Here is a 14,347-nt window from a genome sequence, read left to right on the forward strand (position 1 = left end):
AGAGAAAACCAATTAAAATTGACACCCTTGAAAAATCTTGAAACAAACAAGACAATGCTCATTAGCTAAGAAACACTCTTGCGGTATCCCCACTGTGAAGGGTCCTCCACTGCCAGAGGACCAGCTTGAACCCTCTCACTTTGAGGGCTGACAGAGCAGTTAAAACACCTGAACTTTTTATTTCCAAAAATAGGCTTCTCAACCTTTTTTCAAACTGTGAAATGGCTCAGCTATTTCTAAAAGGCACTGAATCAAATCCAGTGACATGTGCAGAGAGACACTGTGACAGTAACCTTCACCATCTCTTCCCCAGTGTGTTTAGCTTTTCTTTTTTCCTCTCAACAAGGCTTAATCTCACTGTCTGGCTGAACATTAATCCGCTTTCACCAAGTCCCAAACTAATGCTTGCTGCATTAATACACTGCAAATCCTCAAGGTATAAATTACACACAATTCAGTATAAAAGGAAAGCACAGGGCTTTCTTCTCACTGCAGCTGTTACTTCTAGGAAGGCAAGCAGAATACAGGTAAGTTTTCATCAGATCCTGATGTAGAAATCTTTATTTTCTTTTCATATTGCAAAGACTTCAAGTAATTAATTGCTTTTGAAAAATACATTATAGATTGCTCTTTCTCTCTCTTCCTTCTTTGCCTTTAAAGACAGAATACATTCTCTCTACAGAAACTTAGATAATATTTCATTGAAAGTGGCATGGAATTCTGCTAATATTATCATTCTGCAAAGATTGCTAAAATGCCATTTCAGTTGCTTAGGAAAATCAAACTCCTTTAATGGTAAACATAAGGAAGATCTATCTAATGTCTCTGTTCTCATTGATGATTCCAAATGCATGCTGTTATAGAATTATAGAACCACTTGAGGATAATGCAGAGACTCAATTTCTCCCTACTTCTCTATTTCCTGTTGAAAATGACTGTACATGTTCCTTCAGTAGAGATTTTTTTTTTTTTTTTTGCTTTACAGACAGGATGAAGACACTTAATTGTTATGTGCTGTTACTCTGCTGGAAAGCAATTTGCTGCAACAGCTGTCAGCTCACCAATATTACTATAGCCGTGGAAAGAGAAGAATGTGAATTCTGTATCACAGTGAATGCCACGTGGTGCTCAGGATACTGCTTCACAAGGGTGAGACTCCTCATTTCAGGCACCAGAATTAAATATCTCAAGTGATGTATGGATAACCCTTTCCTGCAGTCTGTAGCAAACACATGGACAGAACGAGTTTTGTGTAAGAACAGGCTGAATAACTGCTGTGCTATTTGACACAGGAGTGGATAGAGAGCCAGTCTGAAGTACAGACAGAATGGTGAAATATTGTTGTAGTATTCAGTTCATTAACTGGATGCATATATTATTTTCATATTGTATAACTAGGGTGAGAAGAATTACAGTCTGGATCTCTGCTTTGTGCTGAATTTGTGGTTGCAAGCAGATACAATAAAGCAGCCATTAATTACTATGTAGACTCCTCTGCTCTTTCAAAGAATTTGAAGAACCAGGCAATTGGCCTGAAAGATTGTCTAGTGATGATATGACACAAATTTGCCATATCAGTGCTCCCAAAAGCAAAAATTTGAAGATCTAGGTGAAATTAGAAGAGTCAGACCCAAATGCTTTTGATCTCAGTGGGATTTTCCCATTTTATAAAAATGCTGAAATCTAACCCCTAGCAAATTTTAAAACAGTTATTTCCTTCTTGTAATTTCAGGATCCAGTATATAAATATCCACCAGTATCAACAGCTCAGCAAACCTGTACCTTCAAGGAGGTTGTGTATGAAACAGTGAAGATCCCTGGCTGTGGTGACCATCCTGAATCTTTTTACACATACCCAGTAGCTACAGAATGCCACTGTGACAGCTGTGACACTGACACCACTGACTGCACTGTGAGGGGACTGGGGCCAGCCTACTGTTCCTTCAGTCAGAATGGAAGTGACCAGTGAAGGGTACTGGAGACAGAACGTTGGCTTTAAATGTTCCCTGCTAAGTAAAGGTACTGTTTAGGTTTAAATGGAAGATAACAAGCTATGCTATTTAGAAATTGCCAGGATTGAAACAAAGATTTTTAAGGCCAAAATGAAGAGCTGCTGACTGAACTCCTCTTCAGGCCTTCCTTACTTAACCTATCAGTTGCCTTAAAATAATTTCCATAGGTCTATAAAAAATGCTGCTTCCAATTTCTTCTGCCCTTCCCCCTTCTTCCTTTTAGCACAACTTTGTTATTTATATTCCTGTATTTCTACTGGATCACATCAATTATTTTATGCTATTCTGTGCTTTCAAAAAGTTTCCAAGTTTCAAGTCTTTATTATCTCCTGCTTTTCATCTCTCCTAAGAACACACTTTTTAAAAAAGCCTTTGCTGCTGGTTGTGGTTCTAATTAGCTGCATTGTAAATCTCTCTCAGCTGAGATACTGACTGCTATTTCCTTGCAAAATATTTGATATAGTCATTATGCACTGCAAATAATAACAGCATATATGTTAAAGAGCCAAAATCTATGTACAAATGCTGAATGTCACCTGAATTCTTGTACTTTCTCAGCAAGGCTTGTTAGTTCAGCCTCATTGTCACAGTAACACAAGTAATATGAACTCTAGTTTATACCTGGCTAACTTGAAAAAATCATTGGCTCTCTATTTTCACCTGAGTGCAGAATGTAGTAAAGAGAGAAATGTTTAGCATTATTTAATGTAGGAGTCTCAAAAACTATTCAGGGGTGAATCTAGAGGCACCTGACCCCAGTATTGCAAACATGGTGTGACAATGTGCCTTGAAAGCCGTTCACAGGAGTCCCTTCAGGGAATTGAAGTTCACAGAACTCTGCAGCAACCTAACTCTGCAAACACCAATGTGATGTTGGGGTGGTCTGGAAGTGAGCTGGAGAGACTGACTAAATGAGAATAGGAAATTACCTCACATCATTGAGAAAATTCTATGAAGCCTACAGAATGAAATCCTATGGGGCAAATGAAAATAAGCCATTCTCCATCAGAAAAATCACCCATGAAGACACAGAGTGGAGGAAACAATGGATTCAGCGGCAGTTTGGTACAGCAGGCTTTGTGCTGTTCAAGCCAAGTAAGAGTCAACAGCATTCCAGCACTGCAGAAAAGTGGGAATGCAAGGAACAGAGCCTACAAGACACAACCTACCTCCACCACTCAGTTCTACGTGGAAGGGCCTTGGCTGAGTGGTTATTTATGGCAGAACTTTAGTGCATTGAAAAACTGGAGAAAATTGACAGAAGAATAATAAGAATGGAGAGAGGCCTAAAAAACATCTTAGGAGAAAAAGATTTAATTGTGGTTGTTTTGCTTAGGGGAGGAAACACTTTGGGGGAATATTAGCAGAACATTTTACATGCTTAAAGACAGTTACACAGAAAAGAACAGTCAGTTCTCCATGTCCAAAGAGAACAGAACAACTGATGAAAGATTCAGAGTAGTGACAAGCAAACCTTCTGAAAGTTCACACAACTAGATACTGAAATAAACTATCAGGGGCTTGGAGAAGGAGGGAGGGAATGAAGGAAGGGTGTGAGGTCTGTGGATTAGTGACCACTACAGCTCTTCCAGAACATATGGAACCTGTTAGGAATGACAGACAAAGCTAATTCAGCCCAAGGCAGGGGAATGGAGTAGTGGTTATATGGCATGTCTGCTTTTGACACCGAGACAGACATGCTTTTTGAAGGAGAATTTGCCTGTTACTCTGAATCTGTCTTGTAATAGATAACAGATATTTTAACTGATGTAGTTTTTAGCTTTTGTACTAAAAGATATCAATTCTCTTTGTTTTATTTATGGACTTTTTCTTTGGTCTGGTGAAGTGGTAAAGTAATAGATAAATCATGTTGGGTCTCACTCATTTCAGTTTTAAACATGAGACAATTTCAGTTAAAACTAAGCATATTATTAATATCAGCAATTACTCTATTCTAAATGAGAGAATTTTGAATTACAATTGCAAAACAAAGTAGCTTGTAAAAAAAGTATGTAAAAAATTATGTTTTCAAAATAGATCTGTATTGTCTCTTGTGTATTTTCGAATAATAAAAATAATTTTATTGCACTTCCGCTGTGAGTCTTAATAGGTCAATTTAAAAACTCAGGAGTCCACCTGCCAATTTTATTATGCTTTAAATAGCACATTTTCTTCTTCCTTTCATAATTTTTTCCCACATAACTAGTACACCCACAGAGCCATATATTCATTATATAGCCAAATCACATCAAAAAAGACAATAATTCAGCCTGATCTAGTAACATGATAATGAAACATTACATAGTTGCAATATAAGAGTCCTGTGGATAAAAATAATGATAATCATTAATATTCTATTTAAATTATAGACATTAGAACCTGTCCAGACCTGTGTCCACATCTGTCACAAATTAGATTGCATGTGAAAACAAAAATCATACAAGTCTCATTTCATCCATCAGACAAATGCACCACACATTTTCATCTTGTAAACAAAATTATTCAGAACCTCCTACCTAAAACAGTCACTAGCAGAGTCAAAAGTGAATTGAGGTGTCGTGGTGTGCTGGTTTCAGCTGCAGTAGAGTTAATTTTCTTTGCAGGGGCTGGTGTGGAGCTGTGTTTGGATTTGTGCTGAACACAGGGCTGATAACACAGAGATGTGTTTGTTGTTGCTGAGCAGGGCTTGCACAGAGCCAAGGCCTTCTCTGCTGTTTGGGAACTACCCTGGTGAGGGAGCTGGGGGTGCCTGGGAGGTGGGAGGGGACACAGCCAGGACAGGGCACCCAAAATGACCACAGGGAGAGTCCAGACCATGGGATGTCATGGTCAGTATGTTAAAAATGGGCGGAGATAATATTTTTCTCCTAAAAATGACTTTATTAGTCAGCTCTTACAAGGGTGGCTCAAGGGACCAGCAGCCGGGTTCACTCTTGAGGAGGAGGAGTCTTGGTCAGCTTTGCAGCCAGAAGTTCCTGCAAAGCTGGAGAACTCTTTTCTCGCTGGGGGTCTCCTAGGAGTTCTAATTTTTGTTGAGTTGGCTTGGGGTCTTGCCTTTTCTTGGGTATCTTTAGGTTACAGCGAGTTACAAAAAATTGTCTATTAATACTTCAGGGTATACACTATTTAGTACTGTCTTTTGTGGGTTTAAATTTTACATTGGTTTGTTTTTATAGGGTTTTTTTTTGTTTGTTTTAAAAGGAGTCCCAGTGTGCACTGGAGTTCTTAATTTACATGTACTATGGAGTCACCCCGGGGGCGTTATTTCACAGTCGGCGCTGCAGCTCATGGCGGGAGCGGGCCGGGATCTCGGGGGAGGGGGCGGCAGCACTGGAGCCACGCAGATTCTCTGCGCGGGCTGGGAGCAGCGGCAGTGGTGGGAGCGCAGGTCCAGTGGTGACTGCGGGGGTCTGGGAGTGGTGTGGGAGCAGGGCTGGGGTCTGGCAGCCCGGGGCAGATTCATGCCGGCTTTGATGGGGGGGGCGCGCTGGCGGCAGTGCCTCAGCGGCGATTTGCCGCGGCTCTGGGAGCGGGCTTTTGGAGCAGGCCGGGCCAGGAGTCAGGGGGCTGCAGGGGCACACTGCGGTGATGGGAGCACAGGTCCGGCGACGGCGGGTGCGCGGGGGTGGGACGTCCCAACCACGCTGCGGAGCCGCGGTGCCGGCAGCCGTTCTACGGTGCGGGGGGGGTCGGGCCAGGCCGGCATCTCGGGGCGGCAGGCGCTGAGGCCATGTGCGAGCCACGCGGGCCATCCCACGGTGGGGGGGCCTCTGTGGAGGAGGGGTGGCCTCCCTCTCCTGTGGTCCCGGCGGCAGGCAAGCCTGCTCTGGTGTCTGTGGAGGGGGCAGGCTCCCCCCACGGCAGGCAAGCCCGCTCCGGTGTCTGTGGGGGGGAAGGTGCGGGCGGCCTCCAGCGACCAAGCAGCCCTCCCTGCCACTGCCCTCCCAGGGGGATCATGGAGGTGGCTCCTCATTGTTACATTACAATTCAAAATTATTAACATTTAAAATATTAATACACTTATTACATAACAATCAAGGGTTTCAACTCTTTAAATCTCTAACATATATTTAGGAGATTTCCAATTTTCACCTCTTTCAAGTACAGAAAGTGAGGGAAGAAGGGGGAAAAGGGGGACATTTGGAGTGATGGTGCTCATCTTCCCAAATCTTACCTGTGATGGGACCCTGCTCTCCTGGAGGAGGCTGAACTCCTGCCTGCCCTTGGGAAGCAATGAATCAATTCCTTGTTTCGCTTTGCTTGTGTGCAGAGCTTTTGCTTTCCCTACTGAACTGCCCTTATCTCAGCCCTTGAGTCTGCTACCTTTTACCCTTCCCATTCTCTCCTCAACCCCTCTGGTGGGGGAGTAAGGAGCAGCTCCGTTGGAGTGGGCTGTGCCTAGGGTTAAACCACAACAGGAAGTTTGGGAATGGTCCTCCCCAACTCAGTGCCCTCATTGAGACTCTCCACATCATGAGGCACAAAAGGCAAAGGTCACAGGTTGAGATAAGAACAATTTGCTGGAAACAGCAATGAGATAAGAAAGTGATCAGTAACAATATTAATCAGGATAAGAATGATAAAGAAAGAGATTGTTCACACAAACAAAAATCCCTGTTTGTAATAATAGACAATACTAGATGGTTCCTGTATCCTATTCTCAAGTAAAATCTGAATCATGCTAACAATTACTTGTTGTTCTACAGACTGATGGCAAATATTTCACTGTCAGTACTTTCAGCATCAGAAATGCAGAATTTCTTAAAGAAGTCTGGCCAGACTTGAAGATATCTTGGTCTACATTTGATAGTTTGTAAGACAGACTTTATCTTTTTTAAGTTCAATTTCCATCTAATGCCCAATAATTTCATTAAACTTTCTTTTGCATCAGTGTTTCTGCAAAGTTTTAGTGAAGGTGTATCGGCGATTGAAGGAGAGACGGGGAGACTGACCATGATCAGAATCCAATTTTACTCAGGTTTTCCAAGAACTTATATACCATTTCAGTAAGGTTAATAATTTCTACTACAATAATTAGGTTAAAAGATCATACAAACAACTCATACATTTTTCAACATATCCATGTAGGAGATTGATTGAATCTTCTTCTCTTAAGCAGATTTCTAATCCCATCTTCTCATGAGCTCAAAGCTCTGTTTGTTCTTTCCAGGGCATCCTAGTCACCAGACTAGATATGCTAATTAGATATGCTGTTTTACTCTCGTGAATCCCCACAAAGGTGCACATGAGCCATGAGTATCAGTATAGTCTGACATCCAAATCTGCTTATTATTGTCTAGGAAAAATATTTAAGAGGTCATTTTTGTGCCTGTTGTCTAGATCTGTCAAGATGAATAAATGGTGTGGTGGTGCTTAAATTCAATTCCAATTGGGTTTTCACTGCTCCAGTTTGGTTTTATAATTTGTGTTTTATAATTTTGTAATTATTACTATTGTTTAAGATGGCCTCTCCTTCTCTCCTTCTCCCCTTCTCTCCTTCCCCGCTTCCCCCAGACTTTCCCGCCAAAACCTTGGTTGTCCTGGTAACCCTATCCCATAATAGTTGTTTACCACCTTTCTGTTAAGTGTCAATCTTTAAGTTATATAACTTCCCCACCCCCTCATCATGTATTCCTCCTCCCCAAGTTACTTATTATTGGTTCAAAAGTTGTGCATCCCCTCATTATACCTTGGTTGAAGGTTGTAATTGGTCCCACGCAATCCCACCCCTGTAACCCACTCAATAAAAAGCCGTGCCATTTCGAGGCCAGCGTCTCTCTCCGGAGCGCTGCCTTGGGACCACGCATCCCTTGGTTGCACACCCTGAGAGTCCCGCCTTTCTATTCTGCGCACTATCCGCACCGTGGTCGAGTTTGCCCACGCCTCTGGCAAAGTGGCCCCTGGATGTAGTGGCGGCAGGGCTGGCCGGAACTGCACCCATTGGAAAGCCGAACCACTGCAAAATGGGAACTATGCCAAAAGGTGAAAGTCTCCATATGACATGCCACTCTAAAAAGTAAATTGGTGGATAAGCTTTTAGAAATGTTTCTGATAGTCAGAAGTAGATTTTGAAGAGCTCTTACCATAGGCCTAGCATTATTCATTGAAATCAATATGTAAAATATTTTCCAACTTGAACAGAACCAGTCTGCCAACAGTGAAGTTTTCCAAAGCTGCATATAAATTCTATTTTTAATGTCAGGTTCTTCAAAAAGATCTTAGAGTATGCCAGACTTTAGCCACCAGCTTGCAAAATCTAATGTTAGAAGCAGCAAAAATTAAAATGGATTGAACTATTTACTTCTATTTAAGCAAAACTATCTCTTTTCTTGCATGAGCCTGAAAGAAGTGAACCTGGAAAACTTTAATTTATGAGCCCCTGGTGAAGGCATACAGCACAGAGGCAATACATAGTGTGGGACTGTCTGAGAAGGCTACTTGATGCAGGATTCTCTGTGCTGCAATTAATTAAGTCTTTTGAATGCCCAGATGTATGGTTGAAGTGCACAGAGATTATTCACTGTGCCGCCACATCTGTGGGCAAATTAATTCTCCCTGTCATTCATTACGCAGACAGTCTGACCTTGATCTTAGCAGTGTCTGTGCCAGTCGTACTTGAAGCTCCCCAGATGTCAGGATGGGAACACAGAGTGCAGCAGCAGCAATCAGAGTCCTCCCAAGGAAATGACCACTTAATCCCAATGCCTTTTTATGTGGAAAGCACAGCCTGATTTTACAGATAGACAAGGAAACACGCATTCCTCACCTTGAAGCCATTAATAAAGCATCAACATAATTAGCATCACCACACTCCTGTCAGTGCTCAGCTATTATTCCCAGTCTAAATAAATCATTCCTCCTAGCTTAAAACAGGCTTGCACTTGCTTTTTAAATTTTCCATATAACTGGGCTCACTGTGTTTTTTACCATAAGCAAGAAATATAAACATCCTCTCCCTGTATTAACCCAACTGATGAGCAAGAACTTATGAGTCATCCACTGTCCTGGTTTAGGGCAAATTTGGGAATCCTCCAAATGGGATTCCTCTGGAGAGCAAACCCAAACAGCCCTTCCCTCCAGCCGGTCTGGGAAAATAACTTCCTTGGAGAAAAGTGGAAAAAGTATTTATTTAACAAACAAAATGCCCACAAGCATAAAGAATGAATAATACAAAACAATAAAACCTTTCTCCAAAGAGAGATGGTCAAACTGAGAGAAGTCCTTGCCATAGGTGTAGCTCAGCTCAGTCTCCCACCATTCCCAGTCCCTCCAGAGGTCCAGACCCCAGTAGGCTGCAGGTGTGAGCCCTTGGTCCTCCTCTGGGATTTTCAGTCCAGAGCAGATTTAAACAGTCTCAAGAAAAAGGAAAAAAAAACAGTCCAGGAAGCTTCTTTGCCTCAGCTAGCTAAACTAACTAAAAGCAAAAAAACCCTCTGTCTGGCCGCTGTCCATTCATCCCATGAGCACACCATCCCAAGGAAGAAGAAAATGCAGAGGAGGGAAGGCTGTTTTTCAAAACAAATTGTGCACTTCTTCTTTCCCTGCTTCACTCTCAGGACCAGTGGTACAGAACACAACATACAGCACACACAGAACAGATGACTGGGGATACAGGCATCATAGTCACCCTAGAATATCCACAAATCCTCAGACAAATCCAGCCTGAAACATAGGTAACTACAAATGATGGAAAACAGGAATGTCAGCACTCTGGCTTGCACATGTCAGCTTGGGCTGCACTTAACTTGGACTGTTTAAATGGCAAGGGGAAAGGCACTTCAGTGTGGTGTTCCCATGCCGTGCTCCTCTTTCACCCTCCCAACTCAGCAAGGGCATTTAGTTTTGTCAGCATATGATATTTAGACACATACTTTATTTTCATTTAAAAAACACAATTTGCATCTTAGCTGAAACTACCGAAAGAACCTGAAAAAATAGCTAAACAACTAATCTGAAAAATTCATTTGGAGAGGGCAGCCTTGAGGTTAGTGGCTCCCCTCCACTCTGGCAATGGGATCTATAAAACTTTTCTAGGTCTCTCATGTTTCTCTTCAATTTATGTTATTAACAATAGCTATCAGAGCCTTGGTCTGTCAGCGTGACTTATGCTGATAGACATTACAGCAGCTCACAAGGCTACAGTCTGGGAAATAGAGCAAATGCGACAGAAGCAGGGTTAGAGAAAGGACACACTTTCAAAAAATCAGGTGTCAGTGTTTCACTCTCTGTTGGCGGGGAAGGCAAAGAATTAACTACCTATGCTTCACAGCCATTAACTATTAAACCTCTTAGTTTACTGAAAAAAATGGGAGGTCAGTCAGGTATATTTCTTGCACTGTGTTATTCTGTGTGAAACAGACATTATATGTAAACACTATTCTGTGTGAAAAAGCAAAGCAAATTATGGACCTAATATGTTTGGATCACATTTAGTTATAGTTGCATTCATTAAATAATGCTATAGACAGATGTATTATTCAGTCAGGATATGAGTCTAAGTCCTAAAATATGTCCTTCTTAAAATTACAATATTCAAGACCTATGAATTAATCTAGCATTATCCAATGGCTTGTAGACAAACCTTTGAACAACTTAATCAATCCAGTTTTTCTCTTCGATCATGTATTTACATTTAAAGTTTCATTCAAAAATTATCTTCTCTTTCATTGCTTCCTCTTTGATTATCTCCTTCTTTCATTACACAATAGTGGCAAGACTTGGTGCTTTTGTGAATGCTGTGGAAAATCTCAGTCAAAATCATACGATAAAACCGAAAAATCTTCAGAAGTTTGAAAGAAAATTTTTGGTTCAGACACTGTCAAAATCTATGTCACAGTGAGGCAACGGGTAATGGATCAGGTCTATGACCCAAACAGGCATTGAGAATCACCAACAGTTAGGTAACACAACTTAGGGTATGCACTTCATCCAGGCCAGTGATCAAGAAATAATACAGACAGCTTGAAATTAATTCTGCTCCCAGTTCTAAAAAGTACCCACAACAGCTCTGCCCACCATAGATCTGGCCCAATAAATTAAATTTCCTTCCTATATGATTTCTCCTTTTGGAGAAATACCTTAATCTTGATGAGAATTCTAAAGTGAGCTAATGCTTTAGATGAGAGCCTGATGCACACCGTGAGTGTAAACAGACACAAACTTTACCTCACTGCCTTTGTTTACACAATCTAGCCTTAAGACAAGTAGATCCTGATCTACAAGTATCTAGATGTATCATATATTTGGATTATTATGTCTGGAAGTCAAAAACCACTTTACACTGCCATCGTTAGTTCAGGGGCAATGTAAAAGCTTAACCAAATCACTGTCTGTGCACAGGCTGGTTAGCCAGCATTTATTATTCAACAGGTACAACACATGGGTTGCCGTTTTATTAAGCATTTCTGTAAGCAGAGTGTAGAATTTACCTTGTCAAATTCCAACATCCAGCTAATAAATTCATAGAGATAATGAAGCTGTGGTACTTTGACAAAGATTCAGTTCACCCCAACATAAGCCCCAGACACCACCTCTAAGAACAAGCACTGTAATTAATGGAAAGTATGTTTGTCTGGAATGGTATTATATACTCATGAGAACCACTCAAGAAATATTTATTTTCCTCTATTTAATACAATATTTATTTTAAGATTAAGATAGCCATTTAATTTTGCTTGCACTGTGCAGACCAATGTTGCTTTAATAATAAAATATTTTTTTGAAAAATAGCACAAGAGGAAGTCTGGAAAAGAAAACTATATCATAATTAGTAACCCCTAAATATGAGTTGCAATGCTTCAGGGGCTAAATATTCAAGGGCTTGTGATGCCCTTAAATAATTCAATCTACATCCTTCCAGTAGATATCTGAGTCATTAAATATTCACAAACACTTTGAAGACTTGAATTGTGTCAGATCTCAAATTAGAAAATTTCCCTTTAATGTCACTCTTACCTTAATTTCTGCCATCTTATTTCAGGTTATCTAGGTAACTAGATGTTACCTAGTTACATCTCTAACTAGGTAATACTGATAGCACAAAAAAAGGATCTTCTCCTTATAACTCAGTATGTCACATGAAAGAAACAAGGAACTCTGCTTTTGACTTACAACCCATTGCCTTCAAAATAGGAAAAGTGACCTGCCTGAGGATATGGCAATCCATAACAGAGACTTCAGGACCTCCCAGCTTCTCACTCTAGCAAAGCAACATGAAAACACAATTTGAAGCATTATGAAACTGGTAACATTACTATACTACACCAGTCAGGCAAATCTCACTGTTCTTTCACTCCCTTAACTAATGCTCAGGATTTCAGGCTGTGTAGCTCTCTTTAAGACTTCTGGTCAAAAATAACAACAACAACAAAACCACCAAACCTAATGGGGTATTTTAAATTTCTATTTATAAGTTTTAATAAAACAGCTGCTTTCATTTTTATTTTCCTTTCCTCATCACATTTTCTGACTATTGACTTAGCAGAAAGAGAAGCATTCTTGCACTTTTTGGCCATGACATTGTTAGCAATTCCCATTTGCTTCACATAAGGTCTTCTGAAGAGCAATTCTGATAAGTTTTTAATTCTGTTCTCATTCTTTTCACACAGTAAGCACCTAAATCATGCCTGCTTTTCCAAATTGCGCGCATAACATTTTTTCAAGTTTGCAGAGGAAATGTATCTATATGCATATATAAAATTTAATTTGCAGATGAAATGTATCTACATGCATATATCCAGTTATCTAGTAGTTTTGCACTAATATTAATTGGACACAGTCTCACTTTTGGGAATTCATAGTGCCACATATAAGTTTGAAATTCAAGTTTTCAGTAATTGATAAATGACAGTGACATTCAGTACCAGGAACCATCATCAGTCATCTTCTGCTTAAGATGGTAAGTGGATGTTTTTGAAAATACCTCGGACCTAACTGCACAACAGCCCGTGCCCTTTTCAAAAGTCCTAAGCTGAAGGACATTCACCAAAAGCTAGTTACTACACATACAATTATGAAATGCTCACATTCTGCAGTGAAGAAGATGGCAGAAATATCTTCTGAACAACTCGCAACACTGATTCTCTTTGGAAAAATCTGTGTTCTAGGAGTAAGTCCCTCCTACTCAGAAAAAGGTACAGTAAAGCCCGTAAAATGCTAACACTGGTATTTTAAAATGTTGCTTTAGCTGATTTTCCTCTTCTGCTGAGCACAAAACTTAGTCTATTTTACTACCGTTTGATCAAAAATCACAAAAAAATATAATTTAATTGAAATTATGAACTCTTAATTGAACATGTGAGAAATGCCACTCACAAAGTTTGCTTTCAGTGTAGAACAAAAGACTATTTCCCCTTTCACCTCTTCAGCTCAATCAGCTTTTAACATTTATTGAGTTCAATGTTTTGATTACCAATATTGGGGTTTTTTGCCTGAATGAGACTGTCCTTTATGTGGTACCTGCACTTAAGTAAAATTCATTGGGAAACCAAGGCCAGACAGATTTTCCTGGAGAACATTTGAGTTTCCAAAACAAATTACATGTAATTCATTGTGAGCAATACTCTCAGGAACTCAGCTATAGTTATCTAAATTAAAATCTCCACAAGTCAGGTTTCCTAAATTTCATTTAGCCTTTAGTATACAAATGTGTCCCCGGTAGCAGAGCAGAATAAGCCACAGCCCAAGTTACAGTTACCTGAATTCAACTGTGAAATTCTACCTAACTTGTAAAACTTCCTGCATTTGAACAGTCCTTCTGGCATAATTCTTTTATAAAACAAATTCTAAATCACAAACAGGCTTTTCAGCATAAGAACACGTTCTGATCTGCTTGTATAGCATTAAGAGTGGCAATGAATTAATGCAAACCAAAGGTGTTATACTGAGGTTTCTGGTGGTGCATCCCCCTGCCTTCACCTTTCTTCAGGCTGCTCAACAATCTCAGGAATTCTCAGCCTTGATTAATGGCTCCTGGGCAATTAAGCTCCCTCATCAGTCTGTTCCCAGAAAGTTCTATTGCCTGAGGAACTTCTGCTGTCTAACACAACAAGGCCTTGAAACCTTGAAACATTATATGACTGAATGAAAGCCAGAGTGAAACAATAGTAATGTAATAGGACTTCTGAGGAAAATTCCAGTAATTGCCACCTCAGATGATGGTCAGGATGGGGACTGGAAGATGACTAAAGCCAAACAACTTGCCAACCATAAGCAGCAATCCTAATTTGGCTGATAGCCCCCTTCTTGAGGCTGAACCCTTTGCCCAGACCACCATATTTCACTGAACTCTAGGGGAATTTAACAAGTACACCTTTGTACACAGTCCTTTGAGTCTG

The 14,347-nt window shown here is 40.4% G+C and overlaps 1 protein-coding gene across 1 annotated transcript; it reads left to right on the forward strand.

The window, feature by feature from the left end:
- Positions 1–359: 359 nt before the first annotated feature.
- Positions 360–2,402, forward strand: FSHB (follicle stimulating hormone subunit beta). Its single transcript, XM_083885359.1, has 3 exons — positions 360–527; positions 986–1,149; positions 1,733–2,402. Exons 2-3 carry the CDS (start codon positions 991–993, stop codon positions 1,967–1,969), a joined length of 396 nt encoding a protein of 131 aa, XP_083741485.1. The 5' UTR covers positions 360–527; positions 986–990; the 3' UTR covers positions 1,970–2,402.
- The last annotated feature ends 11,945 nt before the right edge of the window (positions 2,403–14,347 follow it).

The sequence above is a fragment of the Zosterops lateralis genome (assembly GCF_965231275.1).
Source record: "Zosterops lateralis genome assembly, contig: SUPER_6_unloc_1, whole genome shotgun sequence".
NCBI classification, from domain to species: domain Eukaryota; kingdom Metazoa; phylum Chordata; class Aves; order Passeriformes; family Zosteropidae; genus Zosterops; species Zosterops lateralis.

Coding starts and splice junctions, on each gene's coding strand:
- FSHB (XM_083885359.1), top strand. CDS start 991: ATGAAGACACTTAATTGTTATGTGCTGTTACTCTGCTGGAAAGCAATT. Junction 1,150..1,732: donor CAGGATACTGCTTCACAAGG/GTGAGACTCCTC, acceptor TTGTAATTTCAG/GATCCAGTATATAAATATCC.